This window comes from Nerophis lumbriciformis, linkage group LG09 (assembly GCF_033978685.3).
Source record: "Nerophis lumbriciformis linkage group LG09, RoL_Nlum_v2.1, whole genome shotgun sequence".
Classification (NCBI taxonomy): Eukaryota; Metazoa; Chordata; class Actinopteri; order Syngnathiformes; family Syngnathidae; genus Nerophis; species Nerophis lumbriciformis.
The window spans coordinates 55,191,022-55,214,502 of NC_084556.2; the positions used below are offsets into that span (position 1 = coordinate 55,191,022).

General features: G+C 41.3%; 1 protein-coding gene across 1 annotated transcript in view; it reads right to left on the minus strand.

Annotated features, from left to right (window-relative positions):
- agbl1 (AGBL carboxypeptidase 1) overlaps positions 1–23,481 on the minus strand; it is a 115,676-nt gene that overhangs the window by 64,259 nt on the left and 27,936 nt on the right. Inside the window, exons 7-10 of the mRNA XM_072913866.1 lie at positions 19,466–19,674; positions 14,702–14,870; positions 14,554–14,630; positions 7,050–7,166 (exon numbers count right to left, since the gene is read on the minus strand). Of these exons, the coding sequence (XP_072769967.1) occupies positions 7,050–7,166; positions 14,554–14,630; positions 14,702–14,870; positions 19,466–19,674 (572 nt within the window). The remainder of the gene's footprint in view (positions 1–7,049; positions 7,167–14,553; positions 14,631–14,701; positions 14,871–19,465; positions 19,675–23,481) is intronic.

The following is a 23,481-nucleotide window of genomic DNA, read 5'->3' on the forward strand; positions in this document are numbered from 1 at the left end:
CCTCCCCTAGTGCCTTTGGGCAACAGCTCAGGATGTGCTCCAAGGTGCCCCTCCTCTGGCACAGTTTGCACTCCGGAGTGTCTGCTAGGCCCCAGATGTGCAGGTTGGCGGGGCATGGGAGGACATCATACACAGACTGTATGAGGAATTTTGTGTGCAGAGGTTCAACTCTCCAGAGCTCTGCCCAGGTGAGTTTTCGAGGTTCTGCATGCTCCCACCTTGTCAACGCCCCTTGTTTGGACATGCTGACCATCCGACAGCAACGTTCTTCCTCCACCTCTGCACGGATCTCCTCTTGGACCAATTGGCGCTTCTCCTTGCCACGGGCCTGGTCCCAACATGGCTTTGGAAAGCTGCCGAGGCCTGCCCTCCCCCTTGCCACAGTACCCAACAAGGTTTTGTGCTTCAGCCATGCCTCTGCTCTGCTTACGGCTTCTTGTGCCTGCCACTTCCTCACGGTCTTAACAACGATTCCTGCCGAGGCGACCTTGACATCTGCGGAGTCCCTGTACATCATTACCTCTCTGGAGCGGGTGACCTTCAATTCCTCCGACAGTCCCCTGAGAGGGAGCTGCAGCTTGGTGGAATGGCCATAAAGAGCAATGCTGCTTAAGGACAGAGGGAGCCCCAGCCATCTCCTTAGGAACTGGCTGATGGTCTTCTCTAGTACCTCAACCGTTGTCATTGGTACCTCGTAGATTAACAGAGACCAGAGTATTCTAGGCAAGACTCCGTGTTGGTACATCCAGGCTTTAAACTTTCCTGGGATACCAGATTGTGTGTATGTATGTATGTACCATACCATACCATACCAACTTTATTTATAAAGCCCTTTAAAAACAAGCACAGTTGAAGAACAAAGGGCTGTACACCACAAAGAAATAGAGGCAAAGGACAGACTAAAAAATAACATTTAAAACAGAAATAAAAATACACAATTAAAAAGCAAATATAAATTACCCTAAGAACAGTTTGTTAGATAAAAACAGTTTAAAAGTTAAAAACAGTTCAAAAAGTTAAAAGCTAAAAACAGTTCAAAGTCTCATGCTGGGTTAAAAGCCAGTGAATAAAAATGGGTTTTAAGAAGGGTCTTGAAAATAGCCAAAGAAGGGGCCTGTCTCACATGGAGAGGGAGATCGTTCCAGAGTTTGGGACCCGCAACAGAGAAAGCTCTGTCCCCTCTGAGCTTGCGCTTTGTTTTGGGTACCTCCAGGATCAGCTGATCAGCTGACCTGAGGGACCGGGTGGGGGCATACAGATGGAGCAGCTCAGAGAGGTAAGGTGGGGCAAGACCACGTAAGGATTTAAAAACGAGTAAGATAATCTTAAAATGGACTCTAAAAGACACAGGCAGCCAGTGGAGGGAGGCTAAAACAGGAGTAATGTGCTCTCTTTTTCTTGTGTTAGTTAAAAGTCGGGCAGCTGCATTTTGGACCAGCTGCAGACGTGAGAGGGAGGACTGACTAATTCCAAAATATAAAGAGTTACAGTAATCCAGCCGAGATGTAGTAAAGGCATGGATTACTGTCTCTAACTGTTGCCTAGAAAGAAGGTTTTTAACCTTGGCCAGCTGACGTAAATAAAAAAAAGCTGGCTTTCACCACTGTGCCAATCTGACGCTCCAATTTAAAATCACAGTCAATACGAAAGCCCAGGTTGGTGACCATGGGCTTAACGTGCAAAGCCAAAGGGCCAAAGTCAACAGGGGGGAGCTCACAGGTACCACTAGGTCCAAACACTATTACTTCTGTCTTCTTTTCATTAAAATTTAAGAAGTTTAGGGCCATCCAGGCCTTGATATCCTCAAGACAGGCAAGTAATGGCTGTATTGAAGAGGCATGATTTCTCTTTAATGGAAAATACATTTGTGTGTCATCGGCATAACAATGAAAAGAAATATCATGCTTTCTTAGGATTGAGCCCAGGGGAAGTAAATAAATAGAAAAGAGAAGTGGTCCCAAAACTGAGCCTTGTGGGACCCCACATGTCAAGGGAGCAACGGAGGATTCAGATCCAGCAACATTCACAGAGAAGGTCCTGTTAGTCAAATAGGACTTCAGCCAACTCAAAGCAGTACTACAGATGCCCACTTGATGCTGCAGGCGTCTAATTAAAATATCATGGTCCACCGTACCAAATGCTGCTGTTAGATCCAGTAAAACTAAAATTACATGATCACCTAAATCTGTTGCTCGAAGGATGTCATTAAAAACCCTTAATAAAGCTGACTCGGTACTATGGAGGGGTTTAAACCCAGACTGAAAGACTTCTAAAATATCACAGTCCTCTAAAAAAGTGTTTAACTGGGTAAAAACAATCTTCTCCAAAATCTTTGAGAGGAAAGGCAGCTTAGAAATGGGTCTAAAATGGGCTAAAACTGAACTGTCCAGACCAGGTTTCTTTAAAAGCGGTTGAACCACGGCGTGTTTAAAACTGGTAGGAACTACTCCAGAAAACAGACTGCTATTTAAAATATTAAGAAGAGGCTGCCCTATGCAAGAAAACACTTCATTAAAAAAGGTAGGAGGGACAGCATCATGGGGGGAACCTGAGGGCTTCATATGATAAGTTAACTCTTGTAACTGCCGCAGAGTCACTTGCTCAAACTCATTCAAAACAGCAGAGTAGTTAAAGGGGACAGAAGGGTCAGAGGTCGGAACAGAAATGAGAGCCCTTGTTGTGGCAATCTTATCAATAAAATACTCTAAAAAGGCATTACACAATTCAGAGGAGGGTTCCAAACATGTAGGCTGAGGGGCATTAAGAACAGAGTCAATGGTTTGGAATAAAACACGAGGGTCAAGACTATTTGAGGCAATAATGTTTGCCAAATGTTCTCTTTTTGCCTCTTTTACTGTGCTCTGATATCCATGCCAACAGTCTTTTAAAATCTGGAGTGACACCTGAAGCTTGTCCTTCTTCCACCTGCGTTCAGCTTTGCGGCACTCACGTCTGATCGCACGTGTTCTCTCATTAAACCAGGGTTCTGATTTAGTTTTAGCCTTTTTGATTTTTAAAGGAGCCACTGAGTTCAAGGCAGTCTCACAGGTGGAGTCAAAGAATGCATTGAGTTTCTCAGTGTCAGAAAAAACAGAGTCAGAGTGTAAAAAAACCTGCTTAAAAGCAATAATAAACTGACCAGCAGTGGAAGGGTTAAAAACTGGACAGAGACGCGCAGGAGCGCGCGCTCCAGCTGTCAGGCGGTTAAAACTGGCCTCAAATATGACAGGCATATGGTCTGAAAGCACATTGTCACAAATGTCCAAGTTAGACACAGGCAGACCATATGAGAGGACAAGATCAAGCGTGTGTGGGGCCAGACACAAACTGTGTCAAATTAAAAGAGTCAATAAGGTTTAAAAAATCCTTCACCAGTGGTTTGTCGGGACAACATACATGGATATTAAAATCTCCAACAATGAGGACACGATCATAGCGGGGCATAATTCCTGCTAAAAAGTCCGAAAAGTCATTGATGAAGTCCTTATTGTATTTGGGCGGGCGGTAAATGACAGCGCACAGCACCGCATCAGCGCGACACACCTCAAATAAAGTCATTTCAAAGCTGGCGAAAAATGACGAAGGAAAGCATTGTTTACATTTAAAGTCATTTTTGTAAAGTGTCGCCGTTCCTCCTCCACGGCCTGAGGTACGAGGAGAGTTAAAATAGCAACAGTCTGCGGGGAGAAGTTCTGAGAAGACACTGGACTCACCGGCACCGAGCCACGTCTCAGTTAAGCACAGGAAGTCCAGACAGCGTGACTCGAAGAAATCCCTGAGTGGAAACGTTTTGTTCGCCACTGATCTGGCGTTTACCAGACCAATTCTGGCAGGAGATGTATGTATGTGTGTGTGTGTGTGTGTGTGTGTGTGTGTGTGTGTGTGTGTGTGTGTGTGTGTGTGTGTGTGTGTGTGTGTGTGTGTGTGTGTGTGTGTGTGTGTATTTATGTATATATATATATATATATATATATATATAAACAAAAACTAAAAACAAATATTTGTTCGTGAGCATTTTTTCTTTGCCAAGATAATCTATACCACCTCACAGGTGTGGCATATCAAGATGCTGATTAAACAGCATGATTATTGCACAGGTGTGCCTTAAGCTGCCCACAATAAAAGGCCAATCTGTAATGTGCAGTTTTATCACACAGCACAAGGCCGCAGATGTTTTGAGGGAGCTGGCATGTTGACTGCACGGATGTTCCCCAGAGCTGTTGCCTGAAAATTGAATGTTCATTTCTCTACCATAAGCTGTCTCCAAAGCCGTTTCAGGGATATTGGCAGTGCATCCAACCGGCCTCACAACTGCCGACCACTTTTAACCACACCAGCTCAGGACCTCCACATCCAGCAGGTGTACCTCCATGATCGTCTGAGACTAGCCACCCGGACAGTTGCTGCAACAATTGGTTTGCATAACCAAATAATTTTTGCACAAACTGTAAGAAACGGTTCAGGAAAGCTTATTTGCATGCTCACCGTCCGCATCAGAGTCTCGACCTGACTGCAGTTCGTCGTCGAAACCGACTTCATTGGGCAAATGCCCACATTCACATTGACCACTTGGAGAGGTGTTCGCTTCACGGATGAATCCCGGTTTTCAATGTTCAGGGCAGATAGCAGACAGTGTGTGTGGAGAGCGGTGTGCTCATGTCAGCGTTGTGAATCGAGTGGCCCATGGTGGAGGTAATGTTACGATCATGGTTTGATCCTAAACAACGAACGCAAGTACATTTTATTGATGGCATTTTGAATGCACAGCGATATCATGATGAGATCCTGAGGCCCATTGCTGTGCCATTTACTCGAGGTCATCACCTCATGTTGCAGTATGACAATGCATGGCCCCATGTTGCAAAGATCTGTACACAATTCCTGGAAGCTGAAAACATCCCAGTTCATGCATGGCCAGTATACTCACCGGACATGTCATACATTGAGCCTGTTTAGGATGCTGTGGATGGACAAATACAACAGCGTGTTCCACTTCCTGCCAATATCCAGCAACTTTGTACAGCCATTGAAGAGGAGTGGACCAACATTCACAATCAACAACCTGATCAAATCTATGCCAAGGAGATGTGTTGCACTGCTTGAGGCAAATAGTGGTCACACCAAATACTGACTGCTTTTCTGACCCCCCCAGAACCACAATAAAGCAAAACTGCACATTTCAGAGTGGCCTTTTATCGTGGGCAGTCTAAGGCACACCTGTGCTATAATCAGCATCTTGATATGCCACACCTGTGAGGTAGGATGGATTATCTTGGTAAAGAAGAAGTGCTACACAGATTTAGACACATTTGTGAACAATATTTGAGAAGAATAGGTCTTTTTAAGTCTATATAGTAAAACATGTTAGATCCTTGAGTCATGAGTAACTCATGAAAAATGGGAGCAAAAAAAAAAGTGTTGCGTTTATATTTTTGTTATAAATATATATATATATATATATATATATATATATATATATATATATGTATGTGTGGGAAAAAAATCACAAGACTATTTCATCTCTACAGGCCTGTTTCATGAGGGGGGGTTCCCTCAATCATCAGGAGATTTTAATGGGAGCATTCACATACCATGGTTTATATAGGGCACAGAGTGGGTGGGTACAGGCTGGCCTAGGGGCGTGGTGATTGGCTCATGTGTTACCTAGGAGGTGTTTCCGTCTGTGGCGGCATGCTGTTACAATTTCGCTGCGCTTGTTGAGGGATGACAGGTCTGGACGGTAAATAATAAACAGTTTCTCTTTCAAGCATAGGTTGCATCTTTTATTACCACTATTGTAAGGTGTGCTGGATGCAAGAATTTGCCATGTTATTGAATATTCAACATTATTGTCTTTGAGGTCCCAAATGTGTTTGCTGAGTTCTGTGGTATTCCGCAGGTTTTGGTTCCTGAAAGAAGCCTTGTGATTGTTCCATCTGGTTTTGAACTCTCCCTCGGTTAATCCTACATATGTGTCGGATATATATATATATATATATATGTACCCCCCCTCATGAAACAGGCCTGTAGAGATGAAATAGTCTTGTGATTTTTTTCCCCACACATACATATATATATATATATATATATATATATATATATATATATATATATATATATATATATATATATATATATATATATATATATATATATATATATATATATATAGTCCATCCATCCAGCCATTTTCTACCGCTTATTCCCTTCGGGGTCGCGGGGGGCGCTGGAGCCTATCTCAGCTACAATCGGGCGGAAGGCGGGGTACACCCTGGACAAGTCGCCACCTCATCGCAGGGCCAACACAGATAGACAGACAACATTCACACACTAGGGACCATTTAGTGTTGCCAATCAACCTATCCCCAGGTGCATGTCTTTGGAGGTGGGAGGGGCCTATCCCCAGGTGCATGTCTTTGGAGGTGGGAGGGGCCTATCCCCAGGTGCATGTCTTTGGAGGTGGGAGGGGCCTATCCCCAGGTGCATGTCTTTGGAAGTGGGAGGAAGTCGGAGTACCCGGAGGGAACCCACGCAGTCACGGGGAGAACATGCAAACTCCACACAGAACGATCCCGAGCCCGGGATTGAACCCAAGACTACTCAGGACCTTTGTATTGTGAGGCAGATGCACTAACCCCTCTTCCACCGTGCTGCAACAAATCTGATTGTATGTCAAGGATGACTCCCGCTCACTGTGAGCAAGGAAACACTTCTACATCACATTGTGAAGTCCATGTGCATACCCAAACTCATCACAATTCCTATTACCAAAGTATTGCTGTGTTTGTTGGTTACCATGACACCACACTGAGTGACATCGGGACCAGTAAATGGTCTTCAAAACTCCATGGGTGCCATGGCAGCTGAAGAAAAACCAAGAAAATGTGCCATACACATCACGGTAAATGTATAATTACTGCAATGTGTAATCAATTTGTAATATCAGCCAATTCCATTTGAAAAAGGACTCTCAAACTCCAATGATAATTGCCATCAAGTGCAGAATATCCAAGGAGATTGAACAATGACAGCGACACGACTTTGAGTACCTGGAAGTCATGCGAGAGCTCAGGACAGAGACGACTGTACTGATGCAGTACTTCTTTGGGTCTGTCTGGGTCAGGGCAAAGACAAAGTTTGTTCAGATCAGTCTCCAAGTCATCATCCTGAAACAAAGACAAATGTTGTGACCCATAACAAGCAATGGACATTTCTCTACATCGCTTCTGGGAATTGACTGAATTATGTTTGCAACATTTTTGGATTTATACTGAACATACTATGGTTTTATTTTAAGGACACATTAAAAAGAGATGTCTTCCAGCAGATAAATAAGGAAGTACACAACTGCAGTGGCTGACTCGTACAAACAAAACACATTTGTAACATTTACAAACATTTCAGTTAAAAGATGTCATCTTCTTTAACAAGTTGTAGTTATCTATAACCCACTGTCATTCCAAACCACACCGAGGACATGAGGAAGTCATTTTGCATGATACACGATACAATTGCAGCCTTGAGTATTGTCTGAAACCAATTTTAATCTGATACAATATCAACATAGTGGAATGTTAGTGTGGAATCTTAGCAAAGGCTTAATTAAGTAAATTACTCTCAGGGAACAGGGATAAAACTATTCAAAACTATTTATGAAGTTAAGCTTATGACTCATGACAGTAAGTTCAATGATGCGGACACGTTTGTTAGTGGATACTTTCTAAAACTTCTTGGACACTTGATATATATACATAATATGCAACTATAATTATTCAGTACTTGACTATATTGACAATTTGTCCTACATTAACAAATGTGCTGCTTTTTTATTTTAATTAAGGACATTTATGACATCTGTTGAGCTTGTGTGCTATTGTTTGCTTAATTGTTGGGCAGCTGCTACCTCCTAGTAGCCTAGAGCCTACAATGTTTACATGTTTGAAAATGACTTGACTAAAATACAAGAAAAAAAACAGCCTTGTGTGTTAATTGGAGGAAATGTAGATATTAACTGGCTGTCCAGCTTTGCACAAGGAGACACGCTGCAGGACTGCTTGGATCAGAGCCTATATAAGAGATTGTATCAGAGCCTTAATAGGAGATTGTATCAGAGCCTATATAAGAGATTGTATCAGAGCCTATTTAGGAGATTGGACAAAACCCAAAACTAGTGAAGTTGGCACAGAATCAGAATCAGAAATACTTTAATAATCCCCAAGGGTTAAATGTAGACACATTGTGTAATTCGTAAATATAAACAGATTACAATGATTTGCAAATCCTTTTCAACTTATTGTTGAATTGAAAAAAATTGAAAAACAATTGAATAAACTGCAAAGACAAGATATTTAATGTTAGAACTGAGAAACTTAATTTTGTTTTGCAAATAATCATTAACTTAGAATTTAATGGCAGCAACACATTGCAAAAAAGTTGGCACAAGGGCAATTTCACATGGCCTTTCCTTTTAACAACACTCAGTAAACGTTTGGGAACTGAGGAGACACATTTTTGAAGCTTTTCAGGTGGAATTATTTCCCAATCTTGCTTGATGTACAGCTTAAGTTGTTCAACAGTCCGGGTCTCCATTGTCGTATTTTAGGCTTCACACATTTTCAAAGGGAGACAGGTCTGGACTACAGGCAGGCCAGTATAGTACCCGCACTATTTTACTATGAAGCCATGCTGTTGTAACACGTGGCTTGGCATTGTCTTGCTGAAATAAGCAGGGGCGTCCATGATAATAGTACCTGGAAGTCGTTGAGAAATGTTGTTCTTAAACTGTTGGACAATTTGCTCAGGCATTTGTTGACAAAGTGGTGACCCTCGCCCCGTCCTTGTTTGTGAATGACTGAGCATTTCATGGAATCTACTTTTATACCCAATCATGGCACCCACCTGTTCCCAATTAGTCTGTTCACCTGTGGGATGTTACAAATAAGTCTTTGATGAGCATTCCTCAACTCTCTCAGTCTTTTTTGTCACTTGTGCCAGCTTTTTCGAAACATGTTGCAGGCATCAAATTATAAATGAGCTAATATTTGCAAAAAATAATAATGTTTTCCTGTTCGAATGTTAAGTAGTTGAAAATGATTTTCAAATTATTGTATTCTGTTTTTATTTACGGTTTACACAACGTAACAACTTCACTGTTTTTGGGTTTTGTACATGCAAGCCGATACCTAATATTTGATTGTTTTTTTTTTTGCTGATATCAAACCAATATTCAATATTAATAACGGATCATGACACTCCTAGAAAATAAGTATCTGAATTTACAAATACAAAACCAGCCCATAATTTTAGGGTAGGTTTATTTAAAAAAAAGAGAGACAGAATTTTAAAATTAAAAAAAATTATAAAAATGTGTACTGTAAGAAGTATCGAAATAGTCAGCAATAGTCTTAGTGAGAAAGAGACCACAGTTGGCGCAATATTTACTTTATTTTGAGGTATGAGCCGTCTCTCGGCTTCTCGTTATGTTTTAAGTTGCGGGCGTGAATTTGAGTTCAGAGCCTTCTCTCCTCTTTGGCTTAGCGATTGTCACAGTGAGCCCCGTTAGATCTAACCAAAATATCCTACTGGCAGTAGCTTATAGTTAGAGATTGACACAAGTTTGTTTTTCAACCATGGGAGGGAGGAAAGTGAGTGTTAAAGACAGTACTGAGAAGAAGAGAATCATATTCATTCAATTAAAGAAAAAAAAAATGTAAACATGAACGACCAAATGTGTATGTGTAACTGTATATATATATCCATCCATCCATTTCTACCGCTTGTCCCTTTCAGGGTCGCTGGAGCATATATATATATATATATATATATATATATATATATATATATATATATATATATATATATATATATATATATATATATATGTACCAAAAAGCCCTTGATGAAAGCGGATACAATTTCACCCTCACCTATGAACCCACGCCAGGAAACCAGCCAAAAAAGAACAGAAAACGAAACGGCATCATCTGGTACAACCCCCCATACAGCAAAAACGTCTCAACGAACATTGGACACAAATTCCTCAATCTGATTGACAAACACTTTCCCAAAGACAACACCCTAAGAAAAGTATTCAACAAGAACAACATTAAATTGAGCTACAGCTGCATGAACAATATACGACAAATCATCTCAAACCACAACAAAACAATTGCAAATGAGCCGTCGGCCCCCAGACAGAGCGACTCCAAAACCAACAAAGGATGTAACTGTCGAAAGAAACCTGATTGCCCTCTCAACGGGGGGGGGTGTTTACAAACATCAGTTGTCTACCAATCTAAGGTAATACGCAAGGACATTAACACATCCGACACATATGTAGGATTAACCGAGGGAGAGTTCAAAACCAGATGGAACAATCACAAGGCTTCTTTCAGGAACAAAAACCTGCGAAATACCACAGAACTCAGCAAACACATTTGGGACCTCAAAGACAATAATGTTGAATATTCAATAACATGGCAAATTCTTGCATCCAGCACACCTTACAATAGTGGTAATAAAAGATGCAACCTATGCTTGAAAGAGAAACTGTTTATTATTTACCGTCCAGACCTGTCATCCCTCAACAAGCGCAGCGAAATTGTAACAACATGCCGCCATAGACGGAAACACCTCCTAGGTAACACATGAGCCAATCACCACGCCCCTACGCCAGCCTGTACCCACCCACTCTGTGCCCTATATAAACCATGGTATGTGAATGCTCCCATTAAAATCTCCTGATGATTGATGGTACCCCCCCTCATGAAACAGGCCTGTAGAGATGAAATAGTCTTGTGATTTTTTCCCCACACATACATATATATATATATATATATATATATATATATATATATATATATATATGTTACTACATATACATTACTACATATACATTACTAATAATTCATTTAAATCATGACCTTTAGATTTTTTGGTTCACTTCTTGAGTTTTTTTTCTTCAAAAATGTACTTTTTTTCACGCAAGAAATAAAAACTAAGCCCATTGAGATGAAATGTTAAAAGCATTGTGAATTGTACAGTGATATTTGTATCTATGAAATCAACTGTTCTTCGTTATTGTGCCAGAAGCATTGTTCAGCAGCGCATTATGTGCTTCTTTTGTTTCTACTTTGTTCTCTGCAATCTTATTTTTTTCAAACTTTGTTTAGTATGTAGTATATTTCTATATCATTAATTTCTTTGTACTACTTTCACGGACAGTTTATGTCTGAGTGCAAAAACCTAGTCGGGGAGTCACATGTATACATATCTTAGCCTGCGTAGTAAATCATTTCCGCCATGAGTTTGATGAGCGTTAGTAAAATTCTGTTGAATGAATAACTATTATAGTTCTCTACTAGGTTTCAATACACATTTATAAGATGTAGTTCTGAGAGTAAAATGACTTAACAATTTGCACTGTTGAAAATGCGGACACTTGTCTGATACAAAAGATATATTTATCCATGAACTAACAACAGAGTACAGCAATACCTCAATTTATGAGCTTAATTGGTTCTGTAACTTTAGGTCTTATCTCAAAACATTCGCAACCTTAAATCAACTCACTTTTTTCCTTCCAATGGTTGGAAAATAAAGCAATGTCGATCTGTAGGTATAAGCTAATGCTAGCAAGTAGAGCCTGGTGTATACTCTGGCGCCATATAACTTGCGTAGGCGACGCCGTGTTGGCCCCTGACCCTGTGTAACCTCCCATAAGCCTTGCGTCTAACTCCCAAAAATCCTAGCTTCGCGACGTTGAACGCAGAGCTGTAATTGGTTAAGTTTGTGCCAAAAAGAGTCCATGAACACAGGCCAGCATACTTTGTGCTTGAACTACACAAATTATTGTATGAAATAAACAACAGTGATTAAACATTTGTATTAAAACTGATATTGTGTACTCAAAATCTTGGTGTGCTCTAAAAACATAATTACATAATGTGTCATTTTTCAACGTATTGTGTTGTTACGTGTTATTGTCAATCTTGTGCTAACAACAAGTTCAGTTCCAACTAGGGTTGTACGATATACCGGTTTTAGTTTAGTACCGCGATACTAATGAATCATATTCAGTACTATACTGCCTCTAAAAAGTACCGGTCTACCACCTCCCCGCCCCTCCGTTGTCGTCACAATGTGTCATTGCTGGTTTACAAGCAGAGGAGCATGTTTGGCAGCGCACAATCACAAAGTACTTACAAGCAGACACAGTGTGTAGACAAAAAAAGGGAGAACAAACGCATTTTGGCTTAAAAACTAACGATAAAGATAAAGTTATAACACTGAAACGCCCTCAGGAAAAGGTGCTTTAAAACATGGCTAGCTAGCGAGCGGCTATAGTCCATCCGCAGTCTGCAGTGTTTTAGTTACTTCTAGGTCACTAATCCTCACCTCCATGGCGACAAATAAAGTATGTTTCTTACAGGTATCTTCCCTGCAGGACGAGGAATAGCTAAATATGTTTCACTACAAACTGTAACTCACCCCCGTCACAATGTAAACAAATGCCATGGGCGGATCTACACCTGACATCTACTGTAATGATACCAAGTATAGGAGCGTATCTAGTCGATACTACTATGATTACATTGATATTTTTTAGCATCACAAAATCTTTCATTTTTTTAAATGTATATTATGTTTATAAACTAAGGAAATATGTCCCTGGACACATGAGGACTTTGAATATGACCAATGTATGATCCTGTAACTACTTGGTATTGCATTGATACCCACATTTGTGGTATCATCCAAAACTAATGTCAAGTATCCATACAACAGAAGAAAAAGTGATTGTTACATTTGAACAGAAGTGTAGATAGAACATGTTAAAAGAGATAGTAAGCAGACATTAACAGTAAATGAACAAGTAGATTAATAATTAATTTTCTACCACTTGTCTCCCTTATAATTTTGACAAAATAATAAAATGGAAAATGACACAATATGTTACTGCATATGTCAGCAGACTAAATTAGGAGCCTTTGTTCGTTTACTTTCTAATAAAAGACAAGTTGTCTTGTATGTTCACTATTTTATTTAAGGGCACAATTGCAATAATAAACATATGTTTAATGTACCGTACGATTTTTGGTTAAAATAAAGCAAATAATGCCATTTTTTGTGGTCCCTTTTATTTAGAAAAGTATCAAAAAGTACTGAAAAGTATCGAAATACATTTTGGTACCAGTACCAAAATATTGGTATCGGGACAACACTAATTCCAACACGTATTATTTATCGTGCACACACGTTTTTTTCTCTCACACATCATTGTTCATTCTCCATCATTAATCTTCCAGTTACGGTATATTTGTGAACTCTGAACATGACCATAGAGATTAACACCAGCATGTCATTACAATATTTATTGTACAGGTTTTTTCTATTTACACGTACATGATAGCTCTGTCTGGTCCTCTGCTGCGACTCGTGCAAAGTAGCACAGTCCATCTAATCAGTCCAAAGTATTTCCCTCTGGTTTATAAGTCAAACATCCAGTAAAAGTCAACTGATGATTCTGAATGATTAGTTCCAGTGTAGACAAAGATGTGGTTATGTCACTCTTCACAGCTGCGATTGCTTTTTCTTTAGACACTGCCCCTTGGTGTTTTGAAAGAGAATTACAGGTCTGGCGCCACCCCCCACGGAATAACTATACATCAAACAAGACGCTGTCAGAGGGGACGCAAACTACGTGACACAAGAGTATCATTTAGCCTTGAAACCGGTTGCCATTGATATTTGCTACTGAAGTGAATTAATTGACTCATATTATGTTCAACATATGATGAATGTTTATATTCAACTTGGAGAAAGCGAACCAGCAGGTTTAAGTAAATAATGGTTGAGTCCATAATAAATGAAAGAGCCTTAGTTGGACATTTGCATATGGACTAGGGTAACTCTCTCACGAGAAGAGGCAATAAATTCAGACTTCGGAATGCAAAAGTGATAGCTCTATCCTGGGGGAGAGACTCCATGTCGGTCTTCACGTTAACTTCTAAGTTACAACCTACAGAGGTTGTTTTCCGGTCATTTACACATAAACATCTCCTTACATGGTCAGGTTGTACACTCCTGGATGAACACACACCCAGACAGAGAAAGAAGGAATATAAGAAGGTGGTTTGGCTCCTCCAAGTTAGGAGTCCTTCATATTTGACCTGACCTCCTCCAGGTACTGCAGATCTGTTTAATGACCCTTGCTTGTAATAAAGCAACTTTTGCTTCAGAAAAGCGTCTCCGAAGTCTCTTTTGATCTAGCCGCAACTGCCGTGTCACCCTTTTGTCCGGACGTGGATGACAAGACCAGAAATGCACATCACTACGCCAACTAATGGCGGGGATACTGTAACTCAAATGTTGGCTTGCAACTTGAACCATAACAATTAGCGGAGAGGCAGTTCTGTCTCAAAATATTCTTTATAAAGTAAATTATTGCACCTTTCTCACCAAAAGTGTTACTTTAAACACTCTTAAAGTGAGGTATCACTGTATAAAAGTATACATTCTGTAATTTAACCTTATCTATTCCCATGAACATACATAGTCTATGGTGGCAGCCTCTTGGCATTCTTCATCGTCTTCCTCGTCCTCCTCAAGAAAGTCCCAATTGCCGCCATCTTAAAAAATGAAAAAAATCCAAATGAAAACAACTGAAAAATCCCACACATCTATCTATTTATTTATTGACCTGATGCTTTGACCACATTACAAGCAGCCTCCCCCTGTCTTGCAGGCAGGGGGAAGCTGTATGCTGAATGATCTGATGTCAGTGGTAAAGGCGTCTTTGGCAGGCACTTCCTCATCAGCTGAACAGACGGCTCCACCAATGACGTCAGACATTTATTCAACAAACACGTCTGCAAAAATGACCAAAAATGGCAGACCAACATTAGATTTCAGTTGAAAATATGTGGCAGTTGGCTAGTTTGCTTTTCTATTGCAGCCCATTCCCAAAATGCAGGTTCCGCGCCGTGTGGAGGGCCGAGCGATCTGTCGGGGGCCCCATTTTGTGTATTAAAATGTCAATAAATGAATAAGGCTTTTAATTAAAAAAAATATTGCAAACTTATTTCGAGCCCTGTTCTGCTCCGACACACTGATGAATATAATTGTAAATTTCCCCTTAAAATTGTTAACTACGTTCGATCCCCTGTGGAGTTTGATCCAAAAGGCTTTCTAATACGGGAGTCCCGATCAGATATCAGTTTAATATCAGCAAAAAAACAAATATTGAAGTTTTTGCACGTAAAATCTACGCTATAAACTCTGATAATAGTAGTTGGCACCACAGAATGTTTACTTGTGCAAAGCTGAACTGCCAGTTAACGTCTAAATGTCCTCCAATAAGCAAACAATGTTGGTCTATTCTTGTATTTCAGTCATTTACAAACGGTAAACATGTTACGCAATAGACTACTAGGAGCCGCAATACAACAGCTCAGCACGCAATAGCACACACGTTAGACATACATACTGTAAGTGTCCGCAATTGAACAATAATGCATTTTAAAACAGCATTTTTGTAAATAAAAACAAGTATCAACTAATTGTAGTTACAAATTACTTACACATACTGTACAAAGTCTCCGAGGCAGAAACGTAATAAAAAGTATCCAGTAACAAACGTGTCCACATCATTCAACTTACTACATTTAATTAAAATAATTATTGTGACTACTAAGTGTCGCCAAAAACAAATGATTTTCCACTTGAAAAGCATAAATAAGGATGAAGAATAAGGTCAATGTTTTTCTAATACCAACATTTTTTTTTTAAGTAATTGTTCATAATTCAACTTTTTCTAATATTCTGCAGTACAAAAAACATATAATTGTGTACAATAATTTGTGCTGATATTGTATCCGCTTAAAGTTGGTATCTGCCAAAACTCAAGGCACCAACATCTGTATTGTATTGGAGATGAAAAAGTTGTCTTTTTTCTTAATTGTTTTTATTATGTTGAATTTGTTAATTTGCAGGAGGACTCAGGTTCGCATCCCAGGTTGAAATTGATGCAGGAGCTGGACCAGGCAGGTTACAAACGCAAACGCTTCAACAGAACAACCAAAGTGACAGCAGATCAATTTTTGTCGTTAGACAAAGTGATGAGGCAGGAAGTTGAAAACAAATATTGTAAAGTAATGAGGTACAAATCATTGTTATATATCTGTACATTAAATAGTTATTACACCGCTACTTTTACTTGTACGCCACTGCATTTCTAAAAGAAAATGAATATTTTTACGCCGATACAATTCCATGAAACATCTTTGTTAATCATTACTCCACAACAAAAGTGAAGTTGGTGACATGATTGTTGTTGTCATATCCAGCGTGAAGAAAATGATTTTACACCGGGGTGCAAACCGGAACGAATGCGATGCAATGTCCTACACCAGCAACTTAGAGCGCCGCACCCAAACGTCAATAGCCTGCCTGCTGCTAAACTGTAGCAAGCTGCAGTGAATAACAGCACAGCAAGTCTTGGAGAGAGGAGCTACAATTTCTCCTGTAAGATTTAGTCTTGTTAGCTTTGTGTTTTTAATGCACATACCCATGTGACTATAGATGATCAATAAGATACTATTTCAATGTAGGTCTGCTTTATGCTCTAAATTCTTTATCGTGACAATAAAGCGCAAACCTTTTTTTTTAAAGTAAATATTTAGTTTTGAAATACAAACAGTTTTGATTGATGAAGGAAATAAATGCAGGTATGTTTACTTTACATATTTCTAAAGATGTCAGCACATCAAATCAGTACAGTGTTCTGTATTTTTACAACATTGATAGGAGACAGAAAAGAAGCTGGTCATCTTCGTGCAAGTATTAGATAGATAGTAAGACATACGTTGTACAGAACAGGAATGCTGACGGGTTTGCAGCGGGGGCGGCACCTCGTAAATGTGGGAAAATGGTAAAGATGGAGGTAAGCGGAGGAGAAAAAGGAATTTCCAAAGTAAACTGTGTGTTTTTAGTTAGAGACCAGAAAAAACTGTATAGCAAAACACATATACATATTTTTTGTTTCCAAGATGGCGTCGCTGTAGTGGCTGCTGTCTGCTGTTGGCAGGAGCTCTGTGCTCTTGTGTCATCCTTTTGTGTTCCTGATGTTTCCCTCTTGTTTTCATGTGGTATATTATATAAATATATTTATTTTTTTGCCTTTTGGTTCGGGACCCTTTGGGACTGTGTGACAAGGGGTGGCACTTTCGTGACTTCTGGATCTGCCTTTTGGCCATGGAGACCAGCTGATGGGTCTCTGCCACACCAGAGTCCGTTTGGAGAGACTGGAGGAGATGCGGATGTAGAGACAGAGCTGCGGATTTTGGAGAGACTGGAGGAGATGCGGATGAAGAGACAGGGCTGCAGAGTTTGGAGAGACTGGAGGAGATGCGGATGAAGAGACAGGGCTGCGGAGTTTGGAGAGACGGGAGGAAATGCGGATGTAGAGACAGAGCTGCGGATTTTGGAGAGACTGGAGGAGATGCAGATGAAAAGACAGGGCTGCGGAGTTTGGAGAGACTGGAGGAGATGCGGATGAAAAGACAGGGCTGCAGAGTTTGGAGAGACTGGAGGAGATGCGGATGAAGAGACAGGGCTGCGGAGTTTGGAGAGACTGGAGGAAATGCGGATGTAGAGACAGAGCTGCGGATTTTGGAGAGACTGGAGGAGATGTGGATGAAAAGACAGGGCTGCGGAGTTTGGAGAGACTGGAGGAGATGCGGATGAAGAGACAGGGCTGCGGAGTTTGGAGAGACCGGAAGGAGATGCGGATGAAGAGACAGGGCTGCGGAGTTTGGAGAGACTGGAGGAAATGCGGATGTAGAGACAGAGCTGCGGATTTTGGAGAGACTGGAGGAGATGCAGATGAAAAGACAGGGCTGCGGAGTTTGGAGAGACTGGAGGAGATGCGGATGAAAAGACAGGGCTGCAGAGTTTGGAGAGACTGGAGGAGATGCGGATGAAGAGACAGGGCTGCGGAATTTGGAGAGACTGGAGGAAATGCGGATGTAGAGACAGAGCTGCGGATTTTGGAGAGACTGGAGGAGATGTGGATGAAAAGACAGGGCTGCGGAGTTTGGAGAGACTGGAGGAGATGCGGATGAAGAGACAGGGCTGCGGAGTTTGGAGAGACCGGAAGGAGATGCGGATGAAGAGACAGGGCTGCGGAGTTTGGAGAGACTGGAGGAGATGCGGATGAAGAGACAGGGCTGCGGAGTTTGGAGAGACTGGAGGAGATACGGATGTAGAGACAGGGCTGTGGAGTTTGGAGAGACTGGAGGAGATGCGGATGAAGAGACAGGGCTGCGGAGTTTGGAGAGACTGGAGGAAATGCGGATGTAGAGACAGAGCTGCGGATTTTGGAGAGACTGGAGGAGATGCGGATGAAAAGACAGGGCTGCGGAGTTTGGAGAGACTGGAGGAGATGCGGATGAAGAGACAGGGCTGCAGAGTTTGGAGAGACTGGAGGAGATGCGGATGAAGAGACAGGGCTGCAGAGTTTGGAGAGACCGGAAGGAGATGCGGATGAAGAGACAGGGCTGCGGAGTTTGGAGAGACTGGAGGAGATGCGGATGAAGAGACAGGGCTGCGGAGTTTGGAGAGACTGGAGGAAATGCGGATGTAGAGACAGAGCTGCGGATTTTGGAGAGACTGGAGGAGATGCGGATGAAGAGACAGGGCTGCGGAGTTTGGAAAGACTGGAGGAGATGCGGATGAAGAGACAGGGCTGCGGAGTTTTGGAGAGACTGGAGGAGATGCGGATGAAGAGACAGGGCTGCGGAGCTAGCACTGAGCGCCGAGACGGACAAGCTTCACAGTGTCTTGGCTGAATGAGCAGGTATCAGACACCTCGGTCTCCTTAGATGCATCCTCGCTCATCCATGCGGACTGGACACCGGCCGAGAGTTAGTGAGCGGCCGAGGGTGGAGTCGGCTCTCTTGGTTGCTTTGTTTGCTCTTGTCTCTGGCCATGCTCCCTCCACCCCAGCAGACGATGGCGTGGAACACCGCAGAGGCCACACAGTGTATATGTTTTTTTTTTTTTTTTATTCATAGCTGTATTTAGATAGGTTGATTGGCAACACTAAATGGTCCCTAGTGTGTGAATGTGAGTATGAATGGCATAATGTCCGTTTGTAGCGAGTGAGGAAGGCTGAAACACAGTGTTGTGAATGTAACTTCTTCGTTAGACCAGTTAATGGTTGCATCCTTAGTCGGGACCACACTTTTTTTTTCAAAGGCTATACAACCCCTGGCACTTAGTCCTTTTCGTAACCCTAAAAGAGAATTGGGACACCACTTGCTCGACGTGAACATGCAAAATCGAGCACCAAGAGCTAAGACAAGGGGTAACTGGGAGAACTGGGATTTAGCCTGTTTTATGGCTCATGCTCCTTTGTGTAAAAATGTCAAATGAAACAGAATTAATAAACCATTATGTATTTTACCTGAGTTGTATGATAAAGAAGTCTGAGGCCCCCTTGCGACACAAAAGTGTGTCTGCCCAAAGCACGACGTGTGATTCTATGAAGACAACACAATAGTGCGTAGCGGATCTCAATGGCCGAATGTTTAGTATCCTTGCTGTGCCAATCCTCATACAGCTGCAAGAGGCCAGAGACAAAACCTTTGGATACTGCTGAGGAGATGTTTGTATCTGTTAAGGACAAAAACAGAGAAACAATACAAAGCATACGTTTATCGTGAACATGCTGGGCTTATGCGCACAAAGCACCTGCTCCGGTCATACAAGGCCAGAACGACACGTAGCGGTGTGCTACGAATCCTGTATTCTCAGACTACTTCCCACAGGACACAGCGGAGGTACGCTCGTCAAATACCTTTTCCTGTTCCTGATTTCCACGCAATGTTGAAGAGTTGTGTCGACCGAGACAGTCCCACAACAGCCAGAGCCTTAAGGAATTTTCTGCAAAAAATGTTTTTGGACTACCTCAGCAACCTCAGCCACGCTGATGGTCGTGTCCACTTTCATGTCCTCAGACACTGCTTCTTCTACGCAGGGTGTGTCAGTTGGATTAAGAAGTATTCCTCCCACCGCCCGGTTATATCCTCAATGGAAGTCGCGGTTACTGTTTTTCTTTTTTTGAGGTGTTTCATGGTTTGCCAGAACTTAAAAACCGACTGAAAATTGTGCTTCATGGTCATTGAGTTTTTGCTTCGACCATCGCCAAAGCTTTGCGTCTTTCGGCCTGCAAGTACCTGTCAGCTGCTTCAGGAATCCCACAAGCTATCCATGCTCAATAACCCCTGATTTCCACAGGATGTGAAACGGCAGCGGAACATCATTGTCACAGCGGCCAGCTCTTTCCGTTTTTATTCAAGTCAATGTGTCTCTTTCAACTGCCTGCACTAAATCTATGCAGAGCTTCTATATTTGCCGGTCGCCATAACAAATTTATTTAATTTAGCTAAAACCTGCTCATGTTGGACAGGAAGTTATGCACAGATACAAAATAAATTATATGGTATACCTTCAAAATAAAATAATCCGGAGTCATACCAGCTGATACAGGGACGCAGCACTGTTAAAAGTCATTTTGACTTTTAGTCAGAAGGACTATTGTTGTCAAGTTGACAGAACAAATCGGCCATCACAACTAAGTAAGAAGAGTTATCGCAACTTCAACTGTAAAAAAGCACGGAAACCCATTCAAAACCCAGAATAATAAGTTCAGAAAGTAAGTCAAGGTGGGCTTTTCAACCAACACGTAAGCGCCTGCAAGTTTAACCTTGAAAATCTGATCAAATAATTTCAACCAATATAGTTTGTAGTTCTTTTAAGTAATGTTTTCCGCTGAACATAACATGATACAGAAACACATTGCTAGTAGTTGTCATGTCTGTGTGACCATGTTTTGTATTAGTCATGTTTTGTTTTGTTTAGTTATTGGACTCTTTAGTTTCTGGCTTTTCACTCCCTTGTCTTGTTTCCATGGTTACCCATTAGTTTCACCTGTTTCACGTTTGGACTCATTGTGCACTCTTGTTTGTCACCATAGCAACCCATTAGTTTTCACTTGTCACGTCACGCACCTGTTTCACGTTTTGAGTCACGCACCTGTTTTCGTTAATCATGTCTGTAGTATTTAAGTTCATTGTTTTCAGTTTGTCTTTCTGGCGACATCCCACATTTATGCTCTACATATTCCTGACACTTGTTTTTCATGTCCATCTTTCATGCTGCTATTTTAGTCCAAGCCAAGTAAGTTTTTGTTTATTAATGCTATAGTCTTTTGGTTTCATAGTTTGTTCTCCGCCACTGTGCGTGTTTTTCGTTTGTACTTTTTTTGATAGTAATAAACAATCATGTACTCACATTCCCGTCTCGCCCGAGCCAACTTTCTGTTGCTTTCTGGAAAAACTAAACCCATGGACCAAGTCTTGACAGTAGTATCAATTGTCTCCATATGGCTCAGTAGATATACTTAAAAATATTTTGGTATAACTACTTTTAAAACATTTTGAGCACATTTGAAAATACTGTGATAATAACGATAACCATGATAATTTTGGTCACAATAGCCGTGATAAGAAATGTTCATACCGTGACATCTCTAGTTGCGTGCTATTCCAATGATGCGTTCAAGGTATAAACACATGTTTAATCGGAGTACTAAAGAGGAACTGGCAGCTGCGCTTGTGTCTGTGGAGGATTGACTATGACAGTCACACAACAACTACTATGGGGGAATAAAGAACAACAATTCAATGATGTGATGTAAAAATGTAAACATCCTATTTGTGGACAGGCAGCGATTCAGGAGAGATATTTATTTACTCTAACAACTAGCATTCAACAAGAGCTGCCAAAGGCAACATGTCATAGTTGTAGTTATTCCTGCGGACTGCAGCTAATGCTTCTCTCCATTGCTGACGTCACTCGTCAGTTGGCAACAGGCACGGCCTCTAAATATAATATAGTATACCATAATATAATATATCAGTATATATTATATACTGTATTTATAATATGTAAATATTACATATACAGGTAAAAGCCAGTAAATTAGAATATTTTGAAAAACTTGATTTATTTCAGTAATTGCATTCAAAAGGTGTAACTTGTACATTATATTTATTCATTGCACACAGACTGATGCATTCAAATGTTTATTTCATTTAATTTTGATGATTTGAAGTGGCAACAAATGAAAATCCAAAATTCCGTGTGTCACAAAATTAGAATATTACTTAAGGCTAATACAAAAAAGGGATTTTTAGAAATGTTGGCCAACTGAAAAGTATGAAAATGAAAAATATGAGCATGTACAATACTCAATACTTGGTTGGAGCTCCTTTTGCCTCAATTACTGCGTTAATGCGGCGTGGCATGGAGTCGATGAGTTTCTGGCACTGCTCAGGTGTTATGAGAGCCCAGGTTGCTCTGATAGTGGCCTTCAACTCTTCTGCGTTTTTGGGTCTGGCATTCTGCATCTTCCTTTTCACAATACCCCACAGATTTTCTATGGGGCTAAGGTCAGGGGAGTTGGCGGGCCAATTTAGAACAGAAATACCATGGTCCGTAAACCAGGCACGGGTAGATTTTGCGCTGTGTGCAGGCGCCAAGTCCTGTTGGAACTTGAAATCTCCATCTCCATAGAGCAGGTCAGCAGCAGGAAGCATGAAGTGCTCTAAAACTTGCTGGTAGACGGCTGCGTTGACCCTGGATCTCAGGAAACAGAGTGGACCGACACCAGCAGATGACATGGCACCCCAAACCATCACCCAACCATGCAAATTTTGCATTTCCTTTGGAAATCGAGGTCCCAGAGTCTGGAGGAAGACAGGAGAGGCACAGGATCCACGTTGCCTGAAGTCTAGTGTAAAGTTTCCACCATCAGTGATGGTTTGGGGTGCCATGTCATCTGCTGGTGTCGGTCCACTCTGTTTCCTGAGATCCAGGGTCAACGCAGCCGTCTACCAGCAAGTTTTAGAGCACTTCATGCTTCCTGCTGCTGACCTGCTCTATGGAGATGGAGATTTCAAGTTCCAACAGGACTTGGCGCCTGCACACAGCGCAAAATCTACCCGTGCCTGGTTTACGGACCATGGTATTTCTGTTCTAAATTGGCCCGCCAACTCCCCTGACCTTAGCCCCATAGAAAATCTGTGGGGTATTGTGAAAAGGAAGATGCAGAATGCCAGACCCAAAAACGCAGAAGAGTTGAAGGCCACTATCAGAGCAACCTGGGCTCTCATAACACCTGAGCAGTGCCAGAAACTCATCGACTCCATGCCACGCCGCATTAACGCAGTAATTGAGGCAAAAGGAGCTCCAACCAAGTATTGAGTATTGTACATGCTCATATTTTTCATTGTCATACTTTTCAGTTGGCCAACATTTCTAAAAATCCCTTTTTTGTATTAGCCTTAAGTAATATTCTAATTTTGTGACACACGGAATTTTGGATTTCATTTGTTGCCACTTCAAATCATCAAAATT